The following is a 26,780-nucleotide window of genomic DNA, read 5'->3' on the forward strand; positions in this document are numbered from 1 at the left end:
AGGGTTCACAATAGATTCACAGCCTTTTCATTTCAACTACTACTTCTATTTCAGTCCTAATCAACAATGGCACGGACTTTATTTAGTAATAAATGTCTAAACTACAAGCAAACACTAATATGGCTGCATTAATTAGTTGTACTGATGATGAGACTGACTTTCTCACTTTGGGAAATGTGACTCAGTAGATGAAGTTTTCAAATGGTACTTCAGGTCTAATGTGAGACCAAGTTTGTAAAATTGTTCCCCATGTCTGTCCCTTATGGAGGACAGCAAGATATATTTCCGTATTTCTGTGAATCAAGAAATTAAGATGCTGATGAGACTCACACCCTAAGGAGGCAGGATAATTAAAGATTTGCGCATGAAAAATAAAAGAAATAAAATTCAGCTTGTGTTATGGCACATCATTATTGCCTATTATAGCTGCTGTCTGTATTCTCAAAAATAAATTATGGTATGCAAATTCTTGCTCTGCAGTTAAGGCAATGAGATACACTTAGCACAGTTATATGTGTAATTTCCACTGTAGGGTAACTGATTAGAAATCTCTCCATGCTGCAGTACATGGCACATGAAGTTATATGTGTTTCAGAGGTCTGACTCAGCAGGATTTGGAGCAGGGGACCTCCCAATTCTCAAGCATTAGAGACTGTTTGTGCTTTAATAGATAGTGGCTGCACATCTGCTATTTAAATTCAAATCTAGATGATTCCACTAAACTGAGGATTACAGTTTAATCTTCTAGGGACACAGATTGACTCTTTCCAAAGGTGAAGTGGGCCACTTTGCTTTACAAATAATAATTGTACATTTGCATGTACAATGCATTACAAATACTTGTTTGTCCTCTGCAAGAGAAAAGTCTTGATTTTTTTTTTTAATTAGACTGATGGATGTAAAGAGTAATCATTCTTTATCCTGACATTTTTACGTGCCATAAATCCCTAGGAATGTGAAAAGTTTGATGTCCTGAAGATTTTATATATCTCATTTGGTGTAAAACTGCAAGATCTAGCAGTTCTCTAGTGTCTCTACTGCAGCACAACTTCATAAAGCTCCTTCCTATATCCCAAATGCCCTCTGTAGCTGACAACTTTTTCCCGTTTGTTTGCCACACAGACAAAAGAGGGGTGGAACGTTTCCTGTATCATGGGCAGTGCAGAGACAACTGTCCTCCAGGTCACTACCACTTGGAACATTCCTGTGTGCCTTGCCCTGGCCACTGTGAGGTGTGCCTGAACTCCAGCCACTGCAAAAGATGTTTCAGAGGCTACTACCTTACCCAAAATATGTGTCAGAAGCATAGTTGTAGAGAAGGTAAGCATCCTTCAGTAGGAGATAATACTTGATGGGAATTGTTACAGAAATCTGCAAGCATATTAAAAAAATTTGAAATACACAGTCAGCACATCTGAGCCTGAAGTCCTCAAGTTCCAGTTCTGATCCTCTTCTAGTACCATATTATTGTAAAGTAAGAGTGTTTTCCTCAAATTGAGTGGGTTATGCAGAAATGACAAAACGAGTTTCCATGAGTCTTTCTCTTTTTTTGATTTGAATTGAGTTGATATCCAGGAACCTTGCTGAATGCTTCCAAATGTTGCATTATCTAGAATTAACCCAAAACTGATGATTTGGAAAACACAGGTGATCCTGACTCCGAAGACTGCATACCGTGTTCAGATGGATGCCAGAACTGCAGACAGGGTAAATAATCCCTTAATCAATTTTATTGTTATTCTTAAGTAGGGAAAATACAGTTCCCCTCATTCTTGTCATTAGCTTAAGTGCATGCTGCTGAGCAACTTGTGTGGTGGCTTCTTACCAAGTAAATTATATTCTATACTATATTTATTTTTGAAATAAATTTCTAAAATGTATATTCAGCATAAATAAGAATAATTTTCTAATAATTTAGCCATTAAAATTTGCAGAATTTTTATTTGTTCCTGTTTGAATGCCACACTCAGAGTGAAAGATTTACTGACTTTCTAAAGCTATTAAATATTAAACTATTAGCAGACCCAGAATTTTCTACACATCAAAACAGATTGCTAGCCTGTCCTTTTTCTTCAAGGACATAGACATAAGAACAATCTTTACATTTCATTCAAGAACAAGTTATTGCAATAACAATGCTGCTGCCCTAAAAAATTATTTTGTCTACATTTCAAGGCTGGTGCAGGCTAATTCATCCATGTGCAGTTCATTTGGTGTTCCTGTGAAACAGAAAAGAGAGGAAATATGCTGAGTTGAAAATGCAACCAGCAGTTTAAGTAAAATAAAAAGAGGGTTTTGAGATTCAGGTGTAATCTCAGCTTCCACATCACAAAGTGCTTGCCATGTGGCTGTTGCAGCTGCCCTACAGTTTCAGGGGGTTCTCATCCTACTGGATATTTCTCTGGATATCTAGAGAAAGTGAGAGTGTTAGTAAGAAGGCAGCAAGTGCAGTGTATGCAATCATGGGTGAATGCTTAGAGTCCCGTGGGAGTCTGTTAAAGGGGAGTGGCACTCTCCTCCAGGCAAGCACAGATTCTGCTTTGTCATGTTCCAGAAGTCAAAACCTTGGGTGTAAAAATATGCCCTTTCCATAAAAAATACATCCCTCATATTCAGAGCTGCCATCCATGGTTGTGACATTTTCTGGATTTGAGTTACTAGTTCTGCAAAATTTAGCACAGTGTTGGCATGCCATTGTCTGCAACAAATTCTAAGCCACAACTGCCTGTCCAGCTCTTTCTCTGGCTACACTAACTGGCATACCTAACTTTCCGTAAGGATTTTCACCACATAATTCCTTCTTTTTGACAGTTGTCTGATCTAGTATGTAATATCATAAAAAAATTCCTGTGATGCTGGTGATGAGCCATTCTGTGTGAATTCAGCCAAGCCTAAGTATTTGCTCTGTGACTACAACTGCTCCTGTCAATACTGCTGAATGAAGATATGATTTTAACATGAGTACAATTCCACTGTGGTCTCCTTTTGTATGGTGTGTTATCCAGATTCATGGCAGCAGCCTGCTTGGCCAAGGGGAGGAGAAGATAAGGGAGAGTTCATGTTTCAATACCTATCTTTATTGGTGCTATCAGAAGTTACTTCCCCATGCTAATATTTCCTGTGTTTTTTACAGTGATTGTGCCTTCAAATTATTTGTTTTTCTTCTGAAACTGTGTAGTGGCAGTGGGTGTTTTGAATTAGGTAGATATTTAATATGTATGAATAGCAACTTTTTAAAAAATATAATAATTTCAAGTGACTCAAAGGAAGATTTTCTTTGTTATGAACTTAATAGATGTGCACAAGGAGACTGAAAGGCTGTTCATGGTCAGCTGGCATACAGAAAAAGGGGCTGTACTCATTTGCCTTTTTCCTGGGAAGATCACTGATCTCCTAAATCTTAGTCATCCATAACATTCATTACATACCTTCAATTTCTTGCACTCAAAGGTCTGATTTAAAAGAGAGCTTTTAAAAGCTTCAATGATCAATAGAATGGATGCAGGTAAAACAAAGACTGAATTACTTTTCACTGCTGTGTAAAGTCAGAAGTATTAAGATGCCAGAGTTTATTTACAGGCATTCTATTAAGGAAAGCCTTTGGTGCTTATGATGCACATAATACTGAGAGTCAGAGATTGGTTTGCTGTTCTACTTGGAAAAAAAGAACAGTAGTGGCCTAAAAGCACAGACCTAAGCAGAATTTGCAAACTATTTGTAAACTATAATGTGTTCTTGAAATAAATCAGAACCTGTAAGCTTCAACTTAAAATAAGTCTGGTAGCTATGACAGATACCTGTATCTATCTACATTGTATGGCAAATATTTGCTTGTATTTTTACTCTTGACATTCAATGAGTTTTCAGGCATATCAACAACTTCATTCATAAATAAGTACAGTAATGGCTTTCTCATGTCTAATCAGAAAGCTGATGCAAGTAGAAACTTGTAAAAAAAATCCTGAAAAGCAAAAACTTTCAGGCTTGTCTCCGACAAGAAGTTTATTATTTTGCAACCTCTAGAGAAATTACACTGCCATAAATATAACTTAAAATACTAATACATTTCATAGTGAGAAAATAAGGAATGTGCTACATTTAGTTTTAAATCTTCATAATCTTTCTACAGACTCCCTTTTAAAATTAAGTGGATACTGCAGTGTCTTGCAGTCTCTTTGTCCTATCTTCCCTTTAACACAATTGAATAATTTATTGTAGGAACTGTTGAGAAGGTGTGGGAAAAGTTCAATGATATGGAAATTTCAGGTAAAACTGCAGTGGGGAAAAAATGGAATGTGGTAATCATAGCAATTGGAATAAAAATGTACATAGTTCACATACTGAAATGTAGTTGTTCATATGTACAACTGCAAATATATTTTGTGCATATTTATGGATCCTCAGCTGACTGAAGATCATTCTCTCATAGAAAACCATTCAGCACCTGCTCCTTTTGAAGTGCTTTAAGATCCTTCAATATAAACTCTAAGAAGTAAAAATAATTACTTTCTTCAGTTTATACTGAGCACAGGGTCACATACAGAAGTTTTATTCAAATTAAATTCTAAACATTCTAAACCAGCAAAATGCAAATTATTCTCTTGCTGTCTAAAAATTACAAAGATTTTGATATTTTTCTCATTTCTTGTAGAAAGAAGTCTAGTTTTTAGGAGGAATATATAATCATTTTAAGATAACGGAACTCCCTGTTTTCCTACTAGCTTGAAAGAGTTTTGCTCAAAAAAAAATCATTTTCACAAGACACCAAGTAATAGATCAAACCACCACTGCTGTCTCTGGCAATGTTGTCCTTCTTTGCACAGACAGGAAAATTAATAGGGCCTGATGCCACATGCCAGCAGAATAGAGCAAATCTGCATGGGCAGACTCTCTTTTTGATCAGTAATGACACTACATCCAGATTAAGACAGAGGTATCATACTTCCATAATTGTTTCATACTTTCATCCCTTATCAGGCATTTCAGAGAAGAAAGTAAAACCCATACAGTAAGTAACACTGCAAGTTATTCTTCACCAGGTATGATGATACTAAAGTAAATAGTGTTTGTTTGTAAGACCTCCTGGATTCCTCAAAGAATGTAGTCAAATCTGTTTGGTTTACTCCAAGTTTGGAGTGGGTTTTATTTTAAGGCAACAGTGTGACAAATTTATCTTCACTGTATTAACACTGAACGTCTAAGAGCAAAGATAGGAACTCTGAGAGAGAGACTTAACCAATGACAGGTAAGTCTATATAGTTAAAATACAAATTATGCTTTCTTTTAAATTCAGTTAATTATTTTCTTTCTGTTTCACTTCATTAATTCAGAGACCACTCATATTTCAGGGATGTAAAGAATCTTTAATGCTTACAGGTACCATTCTGCCTGCAGACACTGACAAGTCCTGGGATACGATAGAAACTTTGCCTTAGAAAGCACTAATCTCCAGAAAATCTGCAGCTTTGTGTATACAGTGTCCAAACAATGGCTGTGCACGTCAGGATTCCCCTCTCCTCTTTGTCCTACCCACATGCTCTGGAGTGCACTTGGTTCTGCTCAATGCCACACGAGCTTAATTGTCATCCTTGTGCACAACTTCCCATGATACCTGAAAGGCAAACTCTCACATAGCCACAAGCCAAGCCTTAAGAGTGACCTCAGTATTGATGTTTAAATTCTTTAAAATTTCAAATATATCCCTATTTTGGTGCAAGCAAACACAAGCACAATATTGGACAGACAAAGCGCCTAAGAAAGTGTGCTGGATACATCACTAAGTCCACACCACCAAAATTATCTTTATGATACCTTCTGCCTTTGGTACCTCAGCTCTTATAACCCCATTTTGGACATGCTGAGCCTACTTTTCAGAGCAGCAATGAATGATTGCTCCCTCTGATGCAGAAAGATCGGAACTGCAGCTCTTCATTACCTTTGATCATCAGGTTTTGATTAAATTTTAATGTCTATTTTTCTGGTGGGTGCTAGTAAACATCTTGAAGTCTACAAAATTAAATCCAGTTTCCTCAACAAAAGCAGATTTTGAAAGACAAAGTTCTGCTGTAAAAATATTAAGGAAGAGGATTTTCTTTACACCATTGTAGCATTTACCTTCCACCTCTCAATGTAAGTTAGCTTACTCACATATTTAGATAACTGCAGGATAGCATTTGTATTTTCTCCAGACTTTTAAAACCATAATGAATGTCAGACACCTTCTTCAAAGTCAAAATTTCCTTTTTAGAAAGCCTGTGGCTATAAGTCAACACTCAGAACAAGAGAAAAAATAAAGTAAAACCATAGATTCTGAGCCACTTATCGTAATTATTCAAAAATAATTTCAGAGAATTTTCAATAAAATGCAAGAACATAAAAATCTTGGCTCCTATTTCTTATGTTTAAAATAAAACATGTGGACTAAAGTGTTTTCTCAAATAACTTTAGATCTCTCTCTCTAATCATACAATTTACATATGCCCTTTTGTACTTACCCAATGAACAGAAACCAAATTTGGCTACCTTTGAAGGTAATAAGTGACAAACTTCTCTGAAATGCCACTGGCTTGCATGCATATATTTCACAAGCAGAAATTGCCACACCAGTAACTAATAATGCTAAGTAAATAGACACACCTAGTTCACTGAGGAGCTAAATATTTGCAGCACATGAAGCTCACACAGATAACTCATAAGAATCAGTGCAGGATGGTCTTCCTCTCAGAAGTGATGTGTAAGTCAGGCATCCTCTCAATTTGTGGTGCCAGTCATCCTAACAGTGTGCTCCCAAGGAGCTACACATTCCTGAGGCAGTTCTTAATTACTTCTGGGTTCTCTCCCACTCACCTCACCCAACCTGTGAAAGTGAAACATCTTATATTATGAACAGTTCTTATGGGTTCCTACAGAATACCTCATCTCCATTCAGGAAAATACAATATATACCAACTTCGGATCCATCCAGATTTCTACAGGGAGCACCATGACATGGCTTTGCAGCCTTTGCACTAGGACTATTTTCAAAGGCTAACACAGAGAGTAAAGTAGCCCTCAGTAGGGTGCAGAATTTAAAATGTTCAGCAAAGTTATAACACTTTTCTCCTACAAAAGAAATTAATGAGAAAACCCAAGGAGCCATGTCCCTGAGAATAAAGGCCTACCAAAGAGGTATTTAGACCCAAGTATGGCATTTAGCCTGTTTGATCTAGCAAGGTAAATAAATCCCAAGCCACTCTCAAGGTGATCCAGAACCTATTCAATTTGGTTGGGGTTACAAGGTCTGTGTGAAAAACATAAAGCGTTAAAGGCTGAAAGTGAGAATAAATAATACACAAATTATCAACAAGATCCATTATACAGAGTACAATGGAGGAACATAGAGCTTATAAGGCTGTGTGAGTGAGGTGAAAAGTATGTGGAGAAGATTTAAGGAAGTGTGAGACAGCTGAAAGAGCAGTACTGTCAATGTCAGGCTTAGATACAGATTTATCATTACATGATAAAAGAATGAAAACTTCTCTGGTTCCCATAGCAACCTAAGAAAGAGAAAGGAAAACTTCATTTCTTCATCTCAATCCATTCCTGATGATGAATAGATCTTGGTTTTCAAGAAAAAGTATCATAAGGAGAGTTTTTTATCTCAGAGTAAATTTTCCACAAGAGGTTAGTCTTGCAGAAGGGGTTTTAGATTTTCAGATAGTAAAACCTTTTTCTACAAGCTTCTGCAGTGAAAATATGCAATCTGTGCAGAAACAAATGCCCAGCAAGTTAGCAAGTTTTGGAACTGTTCTCTGATTTTCAGTCCTGACATTTCAGTGTAGGCAGAACACAACATTAGAGCATGTTGTCTTTCCTAGAGTGTACATAAAAGAGCACCTTGAAGATACAAGGTGCATGTATTGAAAAAACTTTTGTTCTTTGATTTTTTTCCTTTTTCTGAGAAAGAAAAAACTACTTCCTGTGTAAAATCCAGGCTTGGGAAAAATCACTGGAAAAGATTAAGGTGTGAGACCAAACCTTGAGTTCTGCAAATACAGATTTTAGTTTAAAGTTCTTCACAGAAATAAGAGCATGGAAGAAAATTACTCAGATCAGAACAAATCAGACCAGAAATTCACCTAGCCCAAACATACTTCTAAAATTACATATACAAACAAAGTGTGTATTTCTACTCCTTCAACAATTTGCAGTTCAGAAACTTCATGAATCAAAACAGTCAAGAAATATTAACTGCTGAATATTTCTGTTGGAATTATTGAAGAAAATATACATTAAAACAAATATAATCTAAACCATCTGCAGACCAGATCTTCTTTTCAGGGAAATTTGCTGCCTCCTTGGGGCTGAAATCAGGGACTTCACAAAAAAAAAAAAAAAAAAAAAAAAAAAAAAAAAAGGAGTTAATAGAGCCTTTGAAATACTGCTTACTATTGCTTTCACAGGGGTACCAGTGATATTTCAACCAGAAGCTCAAGGTTAATGAAAAGAAATTTTAGGACACTGGAAAGACCAAGTGCCATCAAGTGCCATATCCTATATTTTGGCAACAATGCAGCTGAGAGAGTTGGAATTGTTTAGCCTGGAGAAAAGGATCAGGGGGAACTTCTGAACTCTCCACAACTGCATGAACGGGGCTTGTAGCCAGGTGTAGCTTGACCTCTTCTCTCAGCCAGCTAGCAACAGGACGAGAAGATGTGTTTTTTGTCTGCACATGGGGAGGTTTAGATTGGATATTAGGACAAATTTCGTCTCAGAAATGGCAGTTAGACCTAATGGACTACCCAGGGAAGTGGCAGAGTCACTGTCCCTGGAAGTGTTTGTGGAAAGGCTGGACATAGCAGCTAGTGTTGATAGGGTGTTTGGTCAAAAGTTGGACTTGCTGATCTCAGAGGTCTTTTCAAACTAATTGATTCCATGATTCCTTGATTCAGGAGAAAAGGTAGTGCTCTCTTCAATTATCCCAGAAATTAAGAGCATAGTCTCTCATAGTATTCTTCCTGACAAAACTTCCAGCACACAGCTGGATAAACGCACCATGGGGTGAGTGAGCAACTGGCTCGCAGGTCAGGCATGAAGGGTGATAGTGAATGGGGTGACATCAGACTGGTGACCTGTCACCAGTGGGGCTCCACAGGGCTGCATTCTTGGCCCTGTGCTCTTCAACATTACCATAAAGCACCGGGAGGCAGGACAGGAAGGGATCCTAAGCAAGTTTGTAGATGATACAAAACTGGGAGGAGCTGTTGAATTCATCAAATGGAAGCTCTGCAAAGAGTCCCCACCAAATTAGACAATTGGGCAATGACCAACCATGTGAAGTTCAACAAGGGAAAATTCTGCATTGGTGCAGCCTCCCTTAAGGACTGTGTGCAGTTTGAGCACCACAATATAAAAAAGACATTAAGCTATTAGAGAGCATCCAAAGGAGGGCCACAAGGATAGTGAAGGATCTGGAGGGGAGGCTTTATGAGGAGCAGGTGAAGTCACTTGTTTTATTCAGACTAAAGGTGAGGAGACTGAGGGGACACCTGGCTAGAGTCTACAGCTTCTTCATGAGGAGGTTCAGACACTGACCTCTTCTCTGTGGTGAACAGTAACCAGTGACAGCCTAAGAGAATGGCCTGAAATTGTGTCAGGGAAGGTTTGATATCCAGAAAAGTTTCTTCACCCAGAGTGTGGTTGTGCACTGGAACAGGCTCCCCAGGAAAGTGATCACAGCACTAAGCCTGACAGAGTTCAGGAAGTGCTTGCACAACATTCTCGGGCACATGGTGTGACTCTTGGGGATGGTACTTTGCAGAGCCAGAAGTTGAACTCAATGATCCTTCTGGGTCCCTTCTAACTCAGAATATTCTATGATTCTGTATTTCTCTTTATAAATACATCCACCCAGATTGTTTTGATTCCTTCCATTCTACTACTTCTGGGATATTTGGTTATAGGTGAAAGAACTAGTGAGTAGAAGATAATAGGAGGAATGTTATAAAAAATATTCTTAATTTTTGGAGTCAATTCCATAATTTTAGGACTTTTAAAAGTTGTGTAACTTTCCTGTTAATTCAACACATTTTTTAAATACAAAAATTAGTTTTCTGGAGGGAAAGTTTACCCAAAAGACTTGCACTACCATCACCTCTTCCACCATTACCCCCTCTCCAAATATAGAAATGGTCTTGTCTAGCTCAGGATTTTTAAATTTAAGCTGATTGCTTAGATGTCTGAAAAGTATGTTTTTAGAGGTGTCAAAATTTTCTAACCTATCTTTGCAATCAATAAAGAAATAGTATGAAATTATTGTTTCAGGTAAGTTGCAGTCTCTTTTTAACACTTCATTTGACCCAACCTGAGCCCCTGTGAAAGTTCTGCTTTTCAGATCATAACTTCTGAAGGATTTAGCTCCTTGCACATACCTGGATTATTCTGAGGACTAAAAAGCCACAGGTTACTATGAAAATACAGTCCAGGAGTTGAGTCTAGAAGATTCCATCTCAAAATAAATGCGAACAGAGATTCAGAAGAAATATTAACATACAATTGGTGCAGCATAAGTTCTTTTTGGCATTCTGGTTTTTACTCTGAAAATTATTTACATAATTTTATATCTTTAATTTCAGATGATCCAAGAATCTGTATAACATGCATTCAAAACTATTACATGTAAGTATAGCTGTATATATATAGCTCTTCATGGTTACACATTTTTCTGAAGCAAAAATATGCACTTTACTACATAGATGTGTGCTGTGTATGTTGTCTCATGCTTTAAATTGCTTGTCTGAGAAACAGAAAATGGGAAAAAGACTTGGGAAATGTCAGAAAACTAGCTAGTTATTCAGTATGGAGGAATATTAAAACTTACAGATTGGTGAAACCTCAATCAGAAGAGAGGAATATGGAACAAAAAGTGCATATGGATTGGAACAAATTTGCTTTTAGTATGTTGTGTCTAGTTCTGGTACATGAAGTTCATAAGACTTATATGGAGTTTACGCAAAGGAATAAAAAAAATAATTAAAAACTTAAATAGAGAGAAAAGAACATTTTCAAAGAGAGCATTTATAGATCTCTCTAAAAATTGGAAAAGAAAATACTGATAATGTTGAGTCTATAAACAAAGACACTAGATTCTATATTTTTACAAGCAATCAGCTCTTTACATTCATAATTTAATTTGTAATGAAGCACGTATTCAGGTTTCTGCCTACCTTTGAAAAATAAAATAAAATTAATTATACTTAAAAATCCTGAGATTAGGAAACATGAATTTGCTAGATGAATAAACAACATAACCACAAATACACTTTGAATCCTCATTATAGGAATAATTTCTGTTCATTATGCTCATCATGCTTTATCATTACCATTCCTAGAAACACACAGAAAACAAACTCAAATGTTTGAAGTTCAAACTCAAACTTACTAATGATGTTCTACTTTATCTTACAGGTATAAGCAGCATTGCTATAAGTACTGTCCTGAAAATACCTACAGAGATGAAAGTTCTTGGCAGTGCAGAGACTGTCCTAGCAATTGTGACAGCTGTGACAAGGATGGGTGTGACTCGTGTGAGGAAGGCTTTTATCTCTCAGGTAAGCAAACTGCAAATAATGGCTACTTCAGACTATTTCACTATACATATTTTAGACTATTCCTTTAGAAAAATACTCTCAATCCAAACTCTCAAATTCATAAATCTGTTCTATGGCCTCCCAGCGGAGGCTGAGGGGAGTTAGCTCTTTGCACAATCAGGCATTTGCGTTGCTGTAAGGTGGGTATGTTACCCAGTAGTGTAATTTGGTTAAAAGGGTCTATATACTTAAATTTCAGCTCTTTTGGGCATATTAAAAAAATTGTATTTGATTCAGACTTTGTGAAAGGAGGGTTTTTATACTTTAGAAAGATGTTTAAATGTTTCCCTACTATTTCCAAGTCTAGTTTTAGTTTGACTTTTAAACACTCTGAAAAAAGCTCACTAAATTCCACACCAGATTCACACAAGGATAGGAACCCCTTAGCTTTTTAAAGAAGCCATAAATCAAGCAGGTCTGGTTCAGACATGGTGCCAAAAATGAATCACAGGAATTCCTGAGGTTATAGTATTTTCTTGCCCTGGCTGTTGAACGTGCTCAGTAGTGGCACCAAGCTCATGGAAAACTCTGTAGTCACAGCCAGGGTAAGCTGTGCGTCTGTGATTTTTTTTTAAATTGAAATTAGACAAAACTTGAAAAGTCCTAAGTGCTAGAATTTACAGAGATTTTGATGAGGTATGCAAAACCTTAATCTGAATCAGATTTAAACCTGAGTTTAACTTCATATTCAGCAGAAACTAGAGATCCTATAAATTTGCATAAGTCTAAAATTTGCATATGTCTAAAAATCTTCGGGGCATCCAGTCTTTAATTTTTTATTGAGACAGTATAACTGTTAGGACTCAACCTAACAATAAAACTTTTACCCAGGCATGGATTTCCACTAGATTTGTATATACTAATGTTTAATATATTGATTAAAGCCAAGTTAGATGCAAATTTAAATGAAGATCAGTTTGAAGTTTGTGAATTTTCGCATATGCAACTGAACTGAATTTAGATTTCATGCTAAAAAATTCGATTTTTTTACAGCTGCAAATTTTTTTGCATGTTTTAACGTACTATTTTTTTCTTACATAATTTCTGCTGGAGACAGAGGGATGGACAGGGGTCACTGTGCTTCCAGGCTCTGTTTCTGTTGCAGATGGCACCTGTGTGAGTGAGTGTGGAGATGGCTTCTTTGCTGATGGCATCTCTAGAGAATGTGAGCCTTGCCACAGGAGCTGTGTAACCTGCGTTGGGTACAGTTACAAGGACTGCACTGGCTGCAAAAACAGTTTCCAGCTGTCTAATGGGCAGTGCCTGAACCCAACAAATTCTCTGCCAGCTGGGAAGTTCTGGAGGGGTAAGTTGAAACAGGTCTTGTAATCTTTTCTGTTTCTTTGAAGACTACTACAAAATTACAAAAACTACTACTACAAAAAAGAGTATAGCAAGATCTTGCAGATTGCTTGAAATTGCACTTTTGTCATTTTAAAAGTATACTGACCAAACCCACTGGTTCCACAAACTGAGATTCATTTTCCTTCAAGTAGTAGAACATGTCAATACAATGTAGGTGTTTCTTAGCTATCTTACCTGACTAAAGATTAAAAATATAATTGAGAAAAAAAATTTAAATATTAAAAAGATAAAAGATGTGAAAGAGATTAGGGTACTGGGAGTTCCTTATCCAAACTACTGGGTGCATTGTAGATTAGGTTTTAGACAAGCTTTGTGGCTATTTCTTCCCTCCAGAGAAGTCAATATAAGTTGGAGGGAATTGAAAATAATACATTATGCGACTATCCATTTGTGTGATGTGAAAATAAATCTACCCTCTCTCTTCTTTCCTTTCTCTGTATAGATCTGCACTGCTTTCTGAGAGACCAAATATGGGTTGTAGGGCTACATTCTGACATTCTGGTCCTACACTGGACATTTCCACAACCCTCATAAAGCAATTACTTTTTTCTTGGTGGTCTCATCCATAGCAAGAAACAATTCTCTATTCCAAAAAAGCTCCCAAAAAATCCAAAAGCTATTTGGAACAAAAAATGCCTTTATTTAGGGATGTTGAGAGGACCACTGTAATAATTTTAAATATTATTTTCCTTCCTGTCCAACTTCAAATTCAACTTAGTACTGTAAAAATTTCTTATTAAAAAATATTTAAATGAAGAGGGCATATATAGACTATTTGTCATTCCCATTATGCCAATATATAAAGAACAGTTGAATGTTCACGTTACAAAATAAAACTACCACTGGAAACAAAGGGGACTTTCAAATTTTATAATGGAACAGTAGAAGAATCTACTTTAAAGTTTAGGGATCTACAACACTAGGAGTCTTTAAGAACACATGAAATGTATCTGACAGGAATATTTGCTGAATGGAGCAAAAGACCAATTCACTGGCTGTATTTTTGACTCAAGTAAACATATTTTTCTGGTTCCTATATTTTCATTTTAATCAAAACACATCCAAGAATTGCAATCTTGTATTAGAAACTATATAATAATAATATGATCTTGTATTAGAAATGAAAATACAGTAATTAACACTTTCAGAAAAAATATTGACTATTTCAATTGTCTATTTGTTGGAGAAATAATGTATCAAAAGGAATAGTCTTTCTTCACTTCAAAAAATGTCAGAGAGACATAAAAATAAGAATATTAATAGAAAGTTGATCTCCTACTTGCATTTCCTTGCGTTTAATCCACATTGGCCATTTTAGGTTTTTTTTTCAATTTAAGACTACATCAGTGCCATGAAAAGACCACATCTATAGTCTGGTCTATCCATTGATTATCTCTTTCTCACATGGTGACTTCTTGCCAGTTTTTTCTTTTGAGCAGACATCTGATGCATACATGAACATTCCTGTCCTGTGAAACTTCTTTCTCTCAATCTTGCATATCATTCATCTTTCCTTAGAGTGGTAAAAATACATCTGTGTTAGGAACATTTCAGACTGAAAGATACGTCTCACTCAGAGCTGTACTTGGATGCTAATGGCTGCTCCAAAGACACAGGATTCCTGCTACAGCTGGTGATGGGACCCCGGGGAACACGGCTGGTGGCTGTACAGCTCCTCTTGGACAGACCTGCTGGGATTCCTTCAGTGTGGTAGCTGCTGTACCATGTAACTTCTGGGAGAGTGATGTGAAGCTAGGGATGTTCTGAGCCTTTTTCCTCCAGGCTTCCACATAGAAGTAATCTTCAAGTCCAAATGTAATGAAGTTGCCACAGTGTTTATTGAAGTTACATCCTTTAGTAACTACATTAATTGACATTTTCTGAAGTTTCTTATTCAGATATTGTAGGCTCATACAATTCACTTTAAAAAAATTAATTGTTTAAAAACTAATGCAACCTGAATGGTTGATTTTTGCTTAGACTATCGCTCATTCATTTCTTTCAATTATTTCATTCGAGGGGTAGATGTCAGCTGAGTCCAGATTTCCAACTGAACTGTCTATATTGGAAATTCTTGTTGCATGCTACAGGTCCTTAACAAAAAACATAGGCTCCAGAAAGGCAGGACAAAAATATATTTAGCTCTAGCAGTGCATCACTTTGCTAAGGTTGTTTTGGTTAGAGACTGCAGTGCATTTCACACCCTGATAACATTTTAATATACATGGATCATTTTAAAAGGGAAAAAGAAAGCTAACCAAATAACCAGCACCTTTCTGTGTTTCACAATCTGTCATGATTTTTTTTTTTCATTATCTAAATCTTTCTGAAAACTGGTAAAATTTAAGTGATGCAGTCACTATCATTGTCTACACAATTCTGTAGGATTAGTACAAGAATGCATATAATGAAAACCTATCTCTGCTTCTTGAAATTTACTATCAGTGAGTATTCTGACTCTGATTTCTGTACAGAAAACATCCCTGGGTCAAGAAAAAATGGTCCCTCTCCTGTTTATCTTAAGCATATCTGTAGGTCCTCCTTCTCTTCCATTTTGTATTTCAAAGATATACATAATATATACAGATAAACAGAGAAAATATTTTTTCTTTCATACTTGAGGGCAAAATCAAAGCATCTTTCCAAGTCTTTCACCAGCTACTCAAGACAAATGTATCTGGGAATCTTTTATCCTAATTTACCTTTTTTTTTTTTTTTGTAATTGTGGGGTTTTTTAAGTTTTTTATATATTCTTTGATTTTATCCAGGGTTATTTTTTCGTACCAAACTACAAGGACCTCCACGTCATCTGTTTTCAAACTAATTTTGTAAGGGTAGTTTGTCATGCAGCATGACAGGCGTGATCCATGTAGCTTGTCCAGGCAGTAGGGGTTATTTGAATAGTTTCATAATTTTCACCATGAGCAAGGTTGTAGCTGAGATTTGGATTTTTACTCACATCTTCTCTGGCTGTTCATAAATATAAGATTCTTACACTGAGTCCTCAGCATCCTCAACATATTTACCTTAGTGCAGCGCCATGGTAGAGCTTCTTCTGATCTTCAGTGGCCTGAATTAAATAATCTCATATAAACATACAGGCCAGATGATTACTAGTCCTGCCATTCTGGGGGATTGAGCTGGGTCTGAGGAGCTTGGTATTAAACAAACAACCTTGCCTTTGCCATGGGAGTGAAGGTAGGAGAGCACCAAATGCATCCCCAATATGTGGCCTGCTCCAGACAGTTGCAGGAAGACAACGCGACTAGGAGGACAGACAAAATTTCTGCATCCAATAGCTTACATCAGCTTTTACTATGTTACTCTTCCATTTACTCTTTTCCTCTAGAAATATACTAATTTAGAATTGAGGTATTAGACCTCAAATTGTATTACAAACAATGAAACAAATTCTCTTTGGCTCTTCCACCCACATGAATTTAGTGGGTTCCAGTGTGGGTTTAGTGAGTATGTTGTCATACTGTGTGGAACAATGTGACTTTTGGGAAACTATTTGCTGGTTCCAAGCCTAACATAATTTAAAGGGCAGTACATCAGAACCTTCCATGGAGAAAACAACTCAGGGTCAGACTTCCTTTGCAAGTTGAGAGACTAGTCCATCTAGGTTAAAATTAAAACCATTGCGAATGTGGAATACATTTTTATTTTCTATCATGTTCAAGGTTTCACTTCCCTTTTTTATGCAAGAATAAATTATAGACATATCCCACAAATTTTTGTGAGCAAACACTCCAGCATCCAAAACACTATTAAAAAAATCTATTTACTTGGATGGTATATTCTGCTGAGCAAATTATTCAACTGATATCAGGAATCCCTAAAAAGTCATATGCAGATCTAAAATAATGCAACATAATTATGTCTGATACTCAGGCTTTTAAAAAAACAGGGCAAGACAGAAAAGGAGAAAGGAAAAAACCCAACAACTGAAGTCTAGGTTTCTAGCATGAAATATCTGTATTTTATCACATGTACCAGATTATTAATATGGAAGCCAGGAAACACACCACTATAAACTTATATATACTAAGTGAGTACATGGCCCCTTTTAACTGGATTAGGTATTATGCAAATTACAATGAGGTTTTTGTTTTGTCATATCACTAAAGGCTGCAGCCTTAAAAATAGTAATTTCTTGGTTTAATATGTCACATTGCAATGAAAATTAAAAATGGGAAAAAATAGGTATGGAATGAGATCAATTTCTAATGATGGAATATGTGTTTCTTTATGTACAGATAAATAGCAGCAGTTTACTGTTACATACCATCCCAAAAAATAAGAGCAACCTCCTACAAGCACCACTAACCAACTGCATTTTTGTTTGCCTAAATAAAAAGCAAAATAAAATCAGTAAAAATGTACTGGTTGTGAGTAAACAATAATTCAGGCTGTGAGAGGATCTTAATGCAGCTCTGCATATATACATATAAAGGTTTCAGAATATGGGAAGGAAAAAAAGAACAATGGGCTATGCAGAAGATAGACAAATCAGAAGTAGGAGGGAATGGGTCACAGTCTTTTAAACATGAAAATGTTTTGCCATTTATAGTGCAGAATTACAATGTCATGGGAAGAGGTAGAAGGCCATTTTAATCACCATCCAAATGTGAAATTTCAGGTTGCTAGAAGCAAGCAAAAATTATCCATTATCAAATATGTTATGTATGACAACTTCATATTCTGGTTATTTGTTTGTATGCCTTATTTATACCAATAAATTCTGGAATTTATTTGTAAAATAATGTAAGTATTACAAAATAACTAAATTGATAACTAATGGCTATTGGAAAGTGTCATTTGCTTCCCAGCACTCCTATAATTTCTTTAAATTTACAATTCACATAAGTCTTCACAATAGGAGAAGTCTAGCATTTTATTACATATGTTTATAATTTTCAATATATTTTACTATATTTATATAATTGCTATTACTTCATGGAGACAAGTAAACTGTTTTCTTATTCTTGACTGTATTATTTTTGCAAGAATAGTGCCATGCACAGAATAAAATCTAACAAACTAAGCCACACTTGAACGGGATCACATTCAAACCATGTATTACTACACAGTGTAAAAGCTAGACAGGTCATCTTCTAAAAGGAATACCATCCCAGTAAGAAACAGCACCTCATTCTCTGCTGCATCCCTCACTACAGTAATTGTACTGCGGTCTGATAACAAAATAGGTTGTAAATATACAATACTTTCAGAAAATAATACCTCAGAGTTACAAATATTACAAATGTACACAGAGACCTACCTTGATAGCAACTAAAAACACAAGGTTTTAAATCTCCTCTCTACTCATAGAAAAACAAGAATACATGAGATTTAAATTGAAGTAAATAAACCATTTTTTGCTGGTTTGAACAATTCCTGATTGTTCTACCTGGCCTAAAGATCCATTTTCCAAAAAAAAAAAAAACAGGTGGAGAGAGTAAGGTGGACAGCACAAAGCAAATAAGAAACTAAAAAGAACTTTTATAACACCATTGTGGTTCTGAATGAAATTAAGGAGAGACTATTCAAATGCTTTTGCACTTCAAGGCATGCTTCTTTATATATAGCCGTATCTCTGCTCATGTGTCCTTGAGTTTTGTAGAGGGTTTCAGCTTTCTTGTTTTTAATAAATTTCACATTTTCCAGAACTAATAGTGAGCATGTGAAGATGACCAAATATTTTTGAGGACTCATTTAGTTTTTCTCTAAAAGCAGATTGAAAAAATATTGGGAATTCAAAGGAACATGACTAGGAAAAAAAAAAAAAGGAAATATGGGGACATTGTGTTAATTGGAAATAAGATTTCACTCATTTTTTTCCTTAACTAATTTTGGGGACACAGTTAACATCTTACAGTGATGTTTCAAGAAAACCTACCATTGTCTCACTCATGATGCTCCACTCCAAATGAGAAAAGAGAATAGGGAAAAAATATTTCCCAGTCTTTCTCCACCCTTCCAGTTTTATAATTCCTTGAATAGATTGAATGGACAAGAGCACTGTGGCGGCTTCAAAGCTACAGTAAAATTTAGCTCAAGAAATAATGAGATTCAGTTTTTCAGATTCTATAAAAGAGTAAGAGAAGTTACTCATTCTGTCACAAATACAAGAATATAGATGGTCTTGACTCAGATTCTGACCCTAGTTTAAATAGAGGGCTTTTGCTTTTGAAAAGAAAAAAATGAAGATTGAATTTTAAATATATATATATATAAATTTAAGGATAAAAACAACTGAGTAGATCATTCATTTTGTTTAACACTCAGGTCCTTTAAAGGAAAGGAAAATATAACCCAAGAGCTTAAACACAGTAAATTTCAACATTTTCATTTGCAATCAGTCCAAAGACTGAGGAAGTACATGTTGCATGACCATTTCATCAGCTGTATAAGGTTATTCTTTGGAAAGATCTTACATTTAAAGTGAAGAAAATTTCTTACATTTAAGAAGTTCATATTATTCTAAATGTGTGCTTTTTTTCAGGTTTTTTTAGTAAATTAAAGCCATGGTTACAAAAAAAGACTCATTTTACCTAACCAGAATTATTTTTTAAAATAATTCTTACTAATTTCTTCTGTCAATATTTAAATTGGGAAATTCAAATACTTACATTTGACTGGAAACTAACTGTTGTTTCTGTTGTCAGCAGAATGCTTGTGTACATTCCCCTCTGGTGGCAACTAGTAATTATTACAAAAAAGAGGACATACTGCAAAAGGGAAAGGGGACTAAAACCTAGTTCACAAAAAAAAAAAAAACCCAAGAAAAAAAAATCTTTATTTTTGCATTGTAAGGCTTCAAACATTTAGAAAGAATGAGCTCCTTTAAATATTCTTCACCAGTAGTTAACAACTTCTCTGCTTAACTTCACCTGATCTTCATTCAAAAACAGCAAAAGAGAGAAGCTCTGCAAAAATAATGTTAGGATAATAGAAAACCTTATAACAGCCAACTTTTCTGGAGTATTTCTTATATTCTTACAGGCGAAATTAAAGACACTTCTTAATGTTTTGTTAAATACTGGCGAGTAATGAAAACGATGAAGCTAAGAAGTAGTGTCTCCAAAAAACTCTTTGACAATGAATCTCAAAAAAGTAAGCAGTTATCTGTATTAAGCAGATATAGACTTATAAGCAGTTATCTTCTCTTATCTGCATAAGGGAAATCAAAATGCTTATGTGCTGCATACCTTAAAAAATACTCAAACTTTCTTCTGGAATCAGGGGGCAATTATAGACAGTAGAGTCCTTTTAGCAGGACATATTGTACCCTGAAATACAGGGAAAAAAATGTATTCAGCAGGGGGAAAAGAGCTGTAGAAATTACGTCTGCAAGAGTCTGTGTTAGTGTGGGAAACCCTTAGTGTTTGATTGGCTTGTCAGCATCCCAGGAAAGCTGAGACCCCTGTGCACTGTCAGTGTCCTGCTGAGGGACCTTCATGAGCAGTCCTGCTGGGTCAGAGGGTGCTTCCACTGACTCAGTCAGGGAAACCAGCAGTGTAAGGGAGACCCCTCAGCAGCTCTTCCTCTTTACTGGAGTGTGTTACCCACTGCCAGTCCGTGCCAGTGCCCAACACACACTGACAGTTTATGGAGTAACGCTCTTTATTCACGTAAACTCGTGACAGCTTATGCTTCAAAGGCTGCTGGTGATAGCACCTGACTGAACAAATGTATTCAAAGTAATACCCAGAGAAGGTCTAAGCCCCAGTAAAATGCTCTGCCAGAAGAGAACATGATTCTTGTCCAACAGGTGTCAGCAAGGGGGAGGAGACAGGTTCATCCCATTGACCAATCCCAGCAGTTACGATGGACTCTTCCCTACCTTTTCCCCCATTCTTGACTTTTGTACTTTTGTTCTCTGTGTTACGTGCAGCTTGAGTGGCTCTAGTCGTGCATACCTTTGTTACTGATTGTGTAAAGTTTTATTACTTTGCTTTTAAAGATACAGGTGTATGTGGGTAAATTTTATGTTGTGCCAGTTGCCAGGAAGAGTAACAACACAACAGGCTTTCATGATCCTGTACAAGCAGTATTCACAAGTTGTCCTGGTAAAGAGTGACTAACCATGCCCTTGCTGAATGACTTACTGCTAAACACCCAGGTTGTAATCGGCTGTGCTCTCCATGGGTAGTTACATTGAGATTATTTTTTTATTTCAGTGAGTTTTTGAGGCTTCTCAGCTAATGGTAGTGTCAGATGTGGTTATTACATAGTTATGGACCATCCTCAGTCACACTGAATGTGAACCTAACTTCTCTCATTCATATTCTTTTATTTGTATCTTTATTATTATTCTCTTTTCTTCTTCTGTGGTATGGTATGCATACACACACTTTTCATCTGCTTAGTATAATGCTTATCATTTCTCCTTATGGGAAAGGGCTTTATATGTTTCCTGCTCTCTTCCCTGGTCCTTATACTTGAAGCATTTGCTTCCATGGTTTTCATTCAAAATCTCAGTATTCTAAACTATATAGCCATAACAGGCAGAACAAAATGATTTAATGATACACTGCATTTGGCTAATCATTACTGTCATCAATCAACCTACAAAAATCATACATATTTAACTGTCAGGATGAACTGGGTGTGCTAAATTAGGTGCACAGCTCAACCTGCAAGTAGCTTTTGGTTTTGTCTTTTATTTTCTATTTTCAGCAAAATCAAAAGGCTTCTGTGTGTTGTCTGTTGGTCCATAATTATTTTTTCATTAGACCTACATTTAGCCATTGTTGTAATTTGCTTGTATCAAAATACAGAGCTGCATGCTGGGTATGCCGTCACATTGCACAGGAGAGTTTTTTCTGTTAGGTATGATGCTCCAACGTCCTTGTCATTTTCTAACTGATGGCTCTGCAAAGCATAATCAAAATTTGCTTTTCCACAGTAATAAGAACTCAATTTGACACTCATTAGGTCCCCTTTTGGAAGGAAACAATAGGACAACTCAGTATGTAAGTTTGGGGAGAACTATTAATAGGTGTTATTCTCAAACATTGATAAATTAGAGAGATAGGCAATCACCAACAGTATGAATTTTAATTTGGGCAAGTGTTAGATTCTGCACCTTGGAACAGTGCAACCCTAGTTTCTTATACAGACTATGGAACAGAAGGCTGAAGAGAAGTGGAGAGGGACCTGGGTGCTCTGATCAATGGCAAGTTGAATGTAAGTGAACAGTGTGCCCTGGCAGCCAGGAGGGACAAGTGTGTGCTGGGCTGCTTTAAGCACAGCACTGACAGCTGGTCAAAAGGAGGATTGTCCTGCTCTTCTCCACATTCATGCAGCCTCAGTTAGAGGACTGTGTGCAGATATGGAAAAGACAATAAGCTATTAGAGAACATCCAAAGGTGAGCCATGAGGATGATGAAGGGTCTGGAAGGAAAGCTTTATAGGAAGAGACCAAGGTCATCTGGATTTGCTCAGCTTAAAGTAGAGGAGACTTCATTGTTGTTTTCATATTTTCACAAGGAGAAGTGGAGCAGCAGGTATGGATCTCTTCACTCTTGTGATCAGTGACAAGACTCAAGAAAAAGGCATGAAGCTAAGTCAGAGGGGGTTTACACTGGACACCAGGAAAGATTTCTTACCCAGAGGGTGATTGACTACTGGAACGTGCTCTCCAGGGAAATGGACACAGCGCCAAGTCTGACAAAGTTCAAGACACATTTGGACAATGCTCTCAGCTTATGGGGTGTCCTGCACAGGGCTAGGAGTTGGACATTAATGATACTGGTGGTCCCTTCCAAAACAACATATTCTATGATTACACGATTTCTGTCTCCTTCTGACTCAGAACTTTTAGGTTACAGGGTGATGGTGTTCTACAACAATTACATACAAAATGTCCAAGAAATACCTCATTAAACCAAGTCTGCAAATGTACATATTTTCTAGATCTTTCTGTTAGCAATCTATCTGTATTTGGGTTTAGAGCACTACACTGAAAATAAGATTACTGGGATAATTATAAAATAAATAACCTTATTATTGTTCTCATTTGTGATGAACAGTACAGAACAATGCCTGAGTGAACATGAGTAAAACATTCATAATTTCCTTTAATACAACCCATAACCTACCATTTAGGAGAGGAGTCAAGCACAGTCATTAAGTTCTCCAACTTTGTGAATTCCAAAAATTTGCAGAGATGCATTTTCAAAACACTTCAGGAGAAGCCATACAAAGTGTCCCTTCTAAAGGGAGGAGAAATTAAGAAAACGAAATGGTAAAAAAAGTAACTTTTTTCCCTTTCATCCCAGATAGAAATAGAAAATTGCTGTCCTGTGACTCTTCATGTATGACCTGTGAGACATCTGCTGATGTGTGTACTTCATGTTCAGAAGGTAACATTCCAGCTTCCTTCGATAAGTTTGTAAGCAACTACATTTGTGTCCTACATGCTTCCAAAGAATGTTTTTGTCAGTGGTCGCCTCAAAATCCCTTAACAGCTTAAGAGGCAATCAGACAATGAATAGTTGAATTCAGGCAACAGGGCATGCTCTTGGCAATATGGGTTAAAGTATTGTTGATGGTATTCCTTTTCTTTCATTTCAATTAAAATTTGTAGATATCATGCAAGAATTACTGAATAGGGATTTCTTCAGTGAGACATCCTAGATAATCCTGATATTCCTTCTAATTGTCAATGTTAGTGAAGTCTGAGCAAAATATTTTGAGAAATGTCTTAAGAAAGCAAATTTTATTAATGCTTTTAAGAACCAAAGTTGAATTTTGAGAAGCTCAAAGCTTTTTTTGTAGCCATTCAAGGCAGAAATATTTTAAATATAGGTCTAATTGATGTCTTTACCCCTCTGGGTTGCTCTTCTGCCAGGAAAATTTCTTATCCATGACACCTGTGTTTCTCTGTGCCCCCCCAAATATTTTGGCAACATTGCAAGTGGAGAGTGTGAGAAGTGCGGGCATGACTGTGAGGTGTGCTCTGACCAGTGGCACTGTCAGAAGTGTCAGGCTGAACAGAACCAGCTGCTCTTCCTCCACAAAGGCAGGTGTTTACAGGAGTGCCCTGAGTAAGTAACCCCTCTTATATGATCCCTGATTTTTTCTCTGTGCTCTTTCTCTTTAAAGTTCAGATCCACTATTAAACTTTCAAGGAAGACCTTAATGTAACACATGCTAGTAGAAACTCAGGTAAATGTAGTTTTCAGACTGCCTGAATAAACAGTATTTTCTTTCAATTAGAGAAAAAAGTAAAAAAACCAAAAGTGAAGATAAGACATTAAATCCTACGAAAAATGGAACAGCCTTCAATGACTTTAATAGGAACATAGTACTTCATGGCAAATGATAATAAAAGTTCTAGATATTCTTCAGTTTGTTCCTTCCTCCAAGTAATACAGGGCAGATATAAACTCAGACAATGAATGTATTAGAGTCATGATATGTAAATACAGTGCTTAATGATGTGTGTTTCTTTCTTTGGTTTGTATTTATTTTTATAAATTTTTATATGTGGAATTTAATATGGGTCCCATTTGTCTGCAATGGATAAATTAAATCAGGCACATGAGTAGATCAGGTTCTCTTTTTTCCATGTTTTTTTAATCAGCATTCATCTTATGTATATATACATAAAACAAGTGCTATGCAGAAAAAAAGCCTTGCTTGGTTAACCTTTTTCCTTCAGAAAATTGTGATGCTCCTGCTTTTCTTGCAATCTCTCTGCCACTGCCTTCCTGGTAATCTTGTTGAATAAGTCAATGAGGGCCAATGGAACAGGTCTTCTTCAGGAAATATCCCAGTGATTGCAAGGTAATTGCAATAAAGCCAACTGTAGTCCAGAAACAATTTTTAATATTAGACACTAAGGCATACAACCATTAATTGTTTTGGCATTAATATGTCTCTTGTCAGTACTAGTTTCCCAGTTATTCTTCCAACAATCAGTACAACAAAATTAATTTTTTTATATCCCACTAGTAATTTCAGATGTTGCTATCCCCCTTTTTTTCCAAAATTCAAGACTCTAAATAATAGCTTCCCATCACTGAGGAAAATTCACAGGGTTTAAACTCCAGTTTCAGACTCTGAGATAAAGTTCTTGAGACACTGGAGCAAAAAATGAGACTCTCTGTTAAGGGGATTGGCTTGAGTTTGGGGACATGTTTTTAAGGGATACAAAAGGGATAAATAGGTTTGACTTACTGCACAATTAATCTCTGACAGAGGAGTTTTGAAAGACTGGGCTAACCGGGTAGTCAACATTGGAAAAAGAAAAGATGACAGGACTGTGAGAACTAGTTGAAGGACCTCGATAAAAGTTGGAGGATGAAAAAAGATAAAAATAGGTGGCAGGCATGGCTCCTCATACCTTTTCTCTAACCTTGCTTCTTATGCATCTCCCCAGACTTTCTTTGGAAAAATAATGTCCAAGAATGGAAGGAGAAGCACATAAGAAGTAACAAATTTGTTAATGTAAAGTACATATTGTGAGAATAGTTTCTGTTTCAACTTCTTAATTAGTTTTCATCAATGGCTCTGTGGATTAGCAATCATTTCAAAATCTCAATTTACCCATTCTTTAACCTTGTGACAATTGGTTCTGAGAGTGTAGACAGATTGAAATCACCATCTCTTCTATGCATCTTCACTTGAAGCAGAGGTGCAGATTTTTTCCTATATTTATGACTAGTACTCCCAGCTGTGGATCTCCACATTTGCTCTCACACCACAGATACCAGCAAAATGTGCTCCCTCTTTGCCATCACTAGCCCGCTGTCAGTAAGGCAAGGTATTATGTAAATATCCTGCTTTGGGTTTTTTTTTCAATCCCTGCCCTCATTCTCCCTACCCTTCACATTTCCAGTCATCTCTTTCTTTCTCCTCTCAAAAACCACTGAGGTTACCCTTCTCTTTCTTCCCTTGATATCAATATTGCAGGTCAGCTGCACAAGACTAGAGATTGCATGTTTTCTGAAATGTTATATATCTTTCTATCTTATGTAAGGGGGAAACAAAGACATAAAAGTTCAACATAACTTTTGAACTTTTGAACAACACGTACAAGAAGAAAGGAAAGCCCTTCACATAGCACTAAGCAGGTATATTTTCTGCTTTCAGACACAGGAGAAGTTAAGTGGAAGATGAGCAAAAAATTGTGTGAGAAACATGTTCGATCTAGTGAAGTGTATGTGCTGGGTGAGTCTTATTTAGAGTTGTAATTCTCATAGCCTGGAGTGACCAACAATTTGCTTTGTGTTTTTTTCATTCCATAGGGGATATTTTAATGATACTGAGACTTGCAAGGAATGCAGTGGATCCTGTAAGACATGCATGGGAAGTGCCACCCAATGCCTGTCCTGTAAAAATCCTTTGCTTCTGGAGCACTGGGAATGTAAATCTACTTGTTCAGAGAAGCATTTTGCCTCTGAAGGAATCTGCAAACGTTGCTCTGAAATGTGTCAAGAATGTATTCACGATGAAATATGTACAGGTATTATAAAGAACGGCTGTTGTGTAGAATAAAATCCACCTGGATCTGTCTGAAGAGAGACTGACAGAAAACCAAATCCAAATTCAGTAATGTGCCAAAAAAAAAAAAAAAAAAAAAGTGATGTGCATATAATTGGTAATCTCTAAAACAGATTGTGATGAGATTAAATGATTGATCTGTAAAGATTTCACATTGCTTTGCCTGGTCCTGTGGTTCTTCAGAGTTGAACTTCACACCTCCTTACCATTTTTGCAAATGACCACTCCTGTTAGAGAAAGAAATCCCTGTAAAGAAAGATTAGGAAAGTC

At 36.4% G+C, this 26,780-nt stretch overlaps 2 protein-coding genes across 6 annotated transcripts in view; one reads left to right on the plus strand and one right to left on the minus strand.

The window, feature by feature from the left end:
* PCSK5 (proprotein convertase subtilisin/kexin type 5) overlaps positions 1 to 26,780 on the plus strand; it is a 229,367-nt gene that overhangs the window by 192,879 nt on the left and 9,708 nt on the right. For all 4 annotated transcript variants that reach the window (XM_030258053.4, XM_072922008.1, XM_072922006.1 and 1 more), the window contains exons 23-30: positions 1,123 to 1,320; positions 1,648 to 1,707; positions 10,614 to 10,656; positions 11,446 to 11,588; positions 12,733 to 12,933; positions 23,282 to 23,365; positions 23,854 to 24,049; positions 26,255 to 26,472. In XM_030258053.4, the coding sequence (XP_030113913.2) occupies positions 1,123 to 1,320; positions 1,648 to 1,707; positions 10,614 to 10,656; positions 11,446 to 11,588; positions 12,733 to 12,933; positions 23,282 to 23,365; positions 23,854 to 24,049; positions 26,255 to 26,472 (1,143 nt within the window). The remainder of the gene's footprint in view (positions 1 to 1,122; positions 1,321 to 1,647; positions 1,708 to 10,613; positions 10,657 to 11,445; positions 11,589 to 12,732; positions 12,934 to 23,281; positions 23,366 to 23,853; positions 24,050 to 26,254; positions 26,473 to 26,780) is intronic.
* ARSK (arylsulfatase family member K) overlaps positions 24,555 to 26,780 on the minus strand; it is a 34,193-nt gene continuing 31,967 nt past the window's right edge. For both annotated transcript variants that reach the window (XM_030258055.4, XM_030258054.4), the window contains 2 exons: positions 26,717 to 26,756; positions 24,555 to 24,810 (listed from right to left, as the gene is read on the minus strand). In XM_030258055.4, the coding sequence (XP_030113915.4) occupies positions 24,663 to 24,810; positions 26,717 to 26,756 (188 nt within the window). In that variant the 3' untranslated portion in view covers positions 24,555 to 24,662. The remainder of the gene's footprint in view (positions 24,811 to 26,716; positions 26,757 to 26,780) is intronic.

The sequence above is a fragment of the Taeniopygia guttata genome, chromosome Z, assembly GCF_048771995.1.
Source record: "Taeniopygia guttata chromosome Z, bTaeGut7.mat, whole genome shotgun sequence".
NCBI classification, from domain to species: Eukaryota; Metazoa; Chordata; class Aves; order Passeriformes; family Estrildidae; genus Taeniopygia; species Taeniopygia guttata.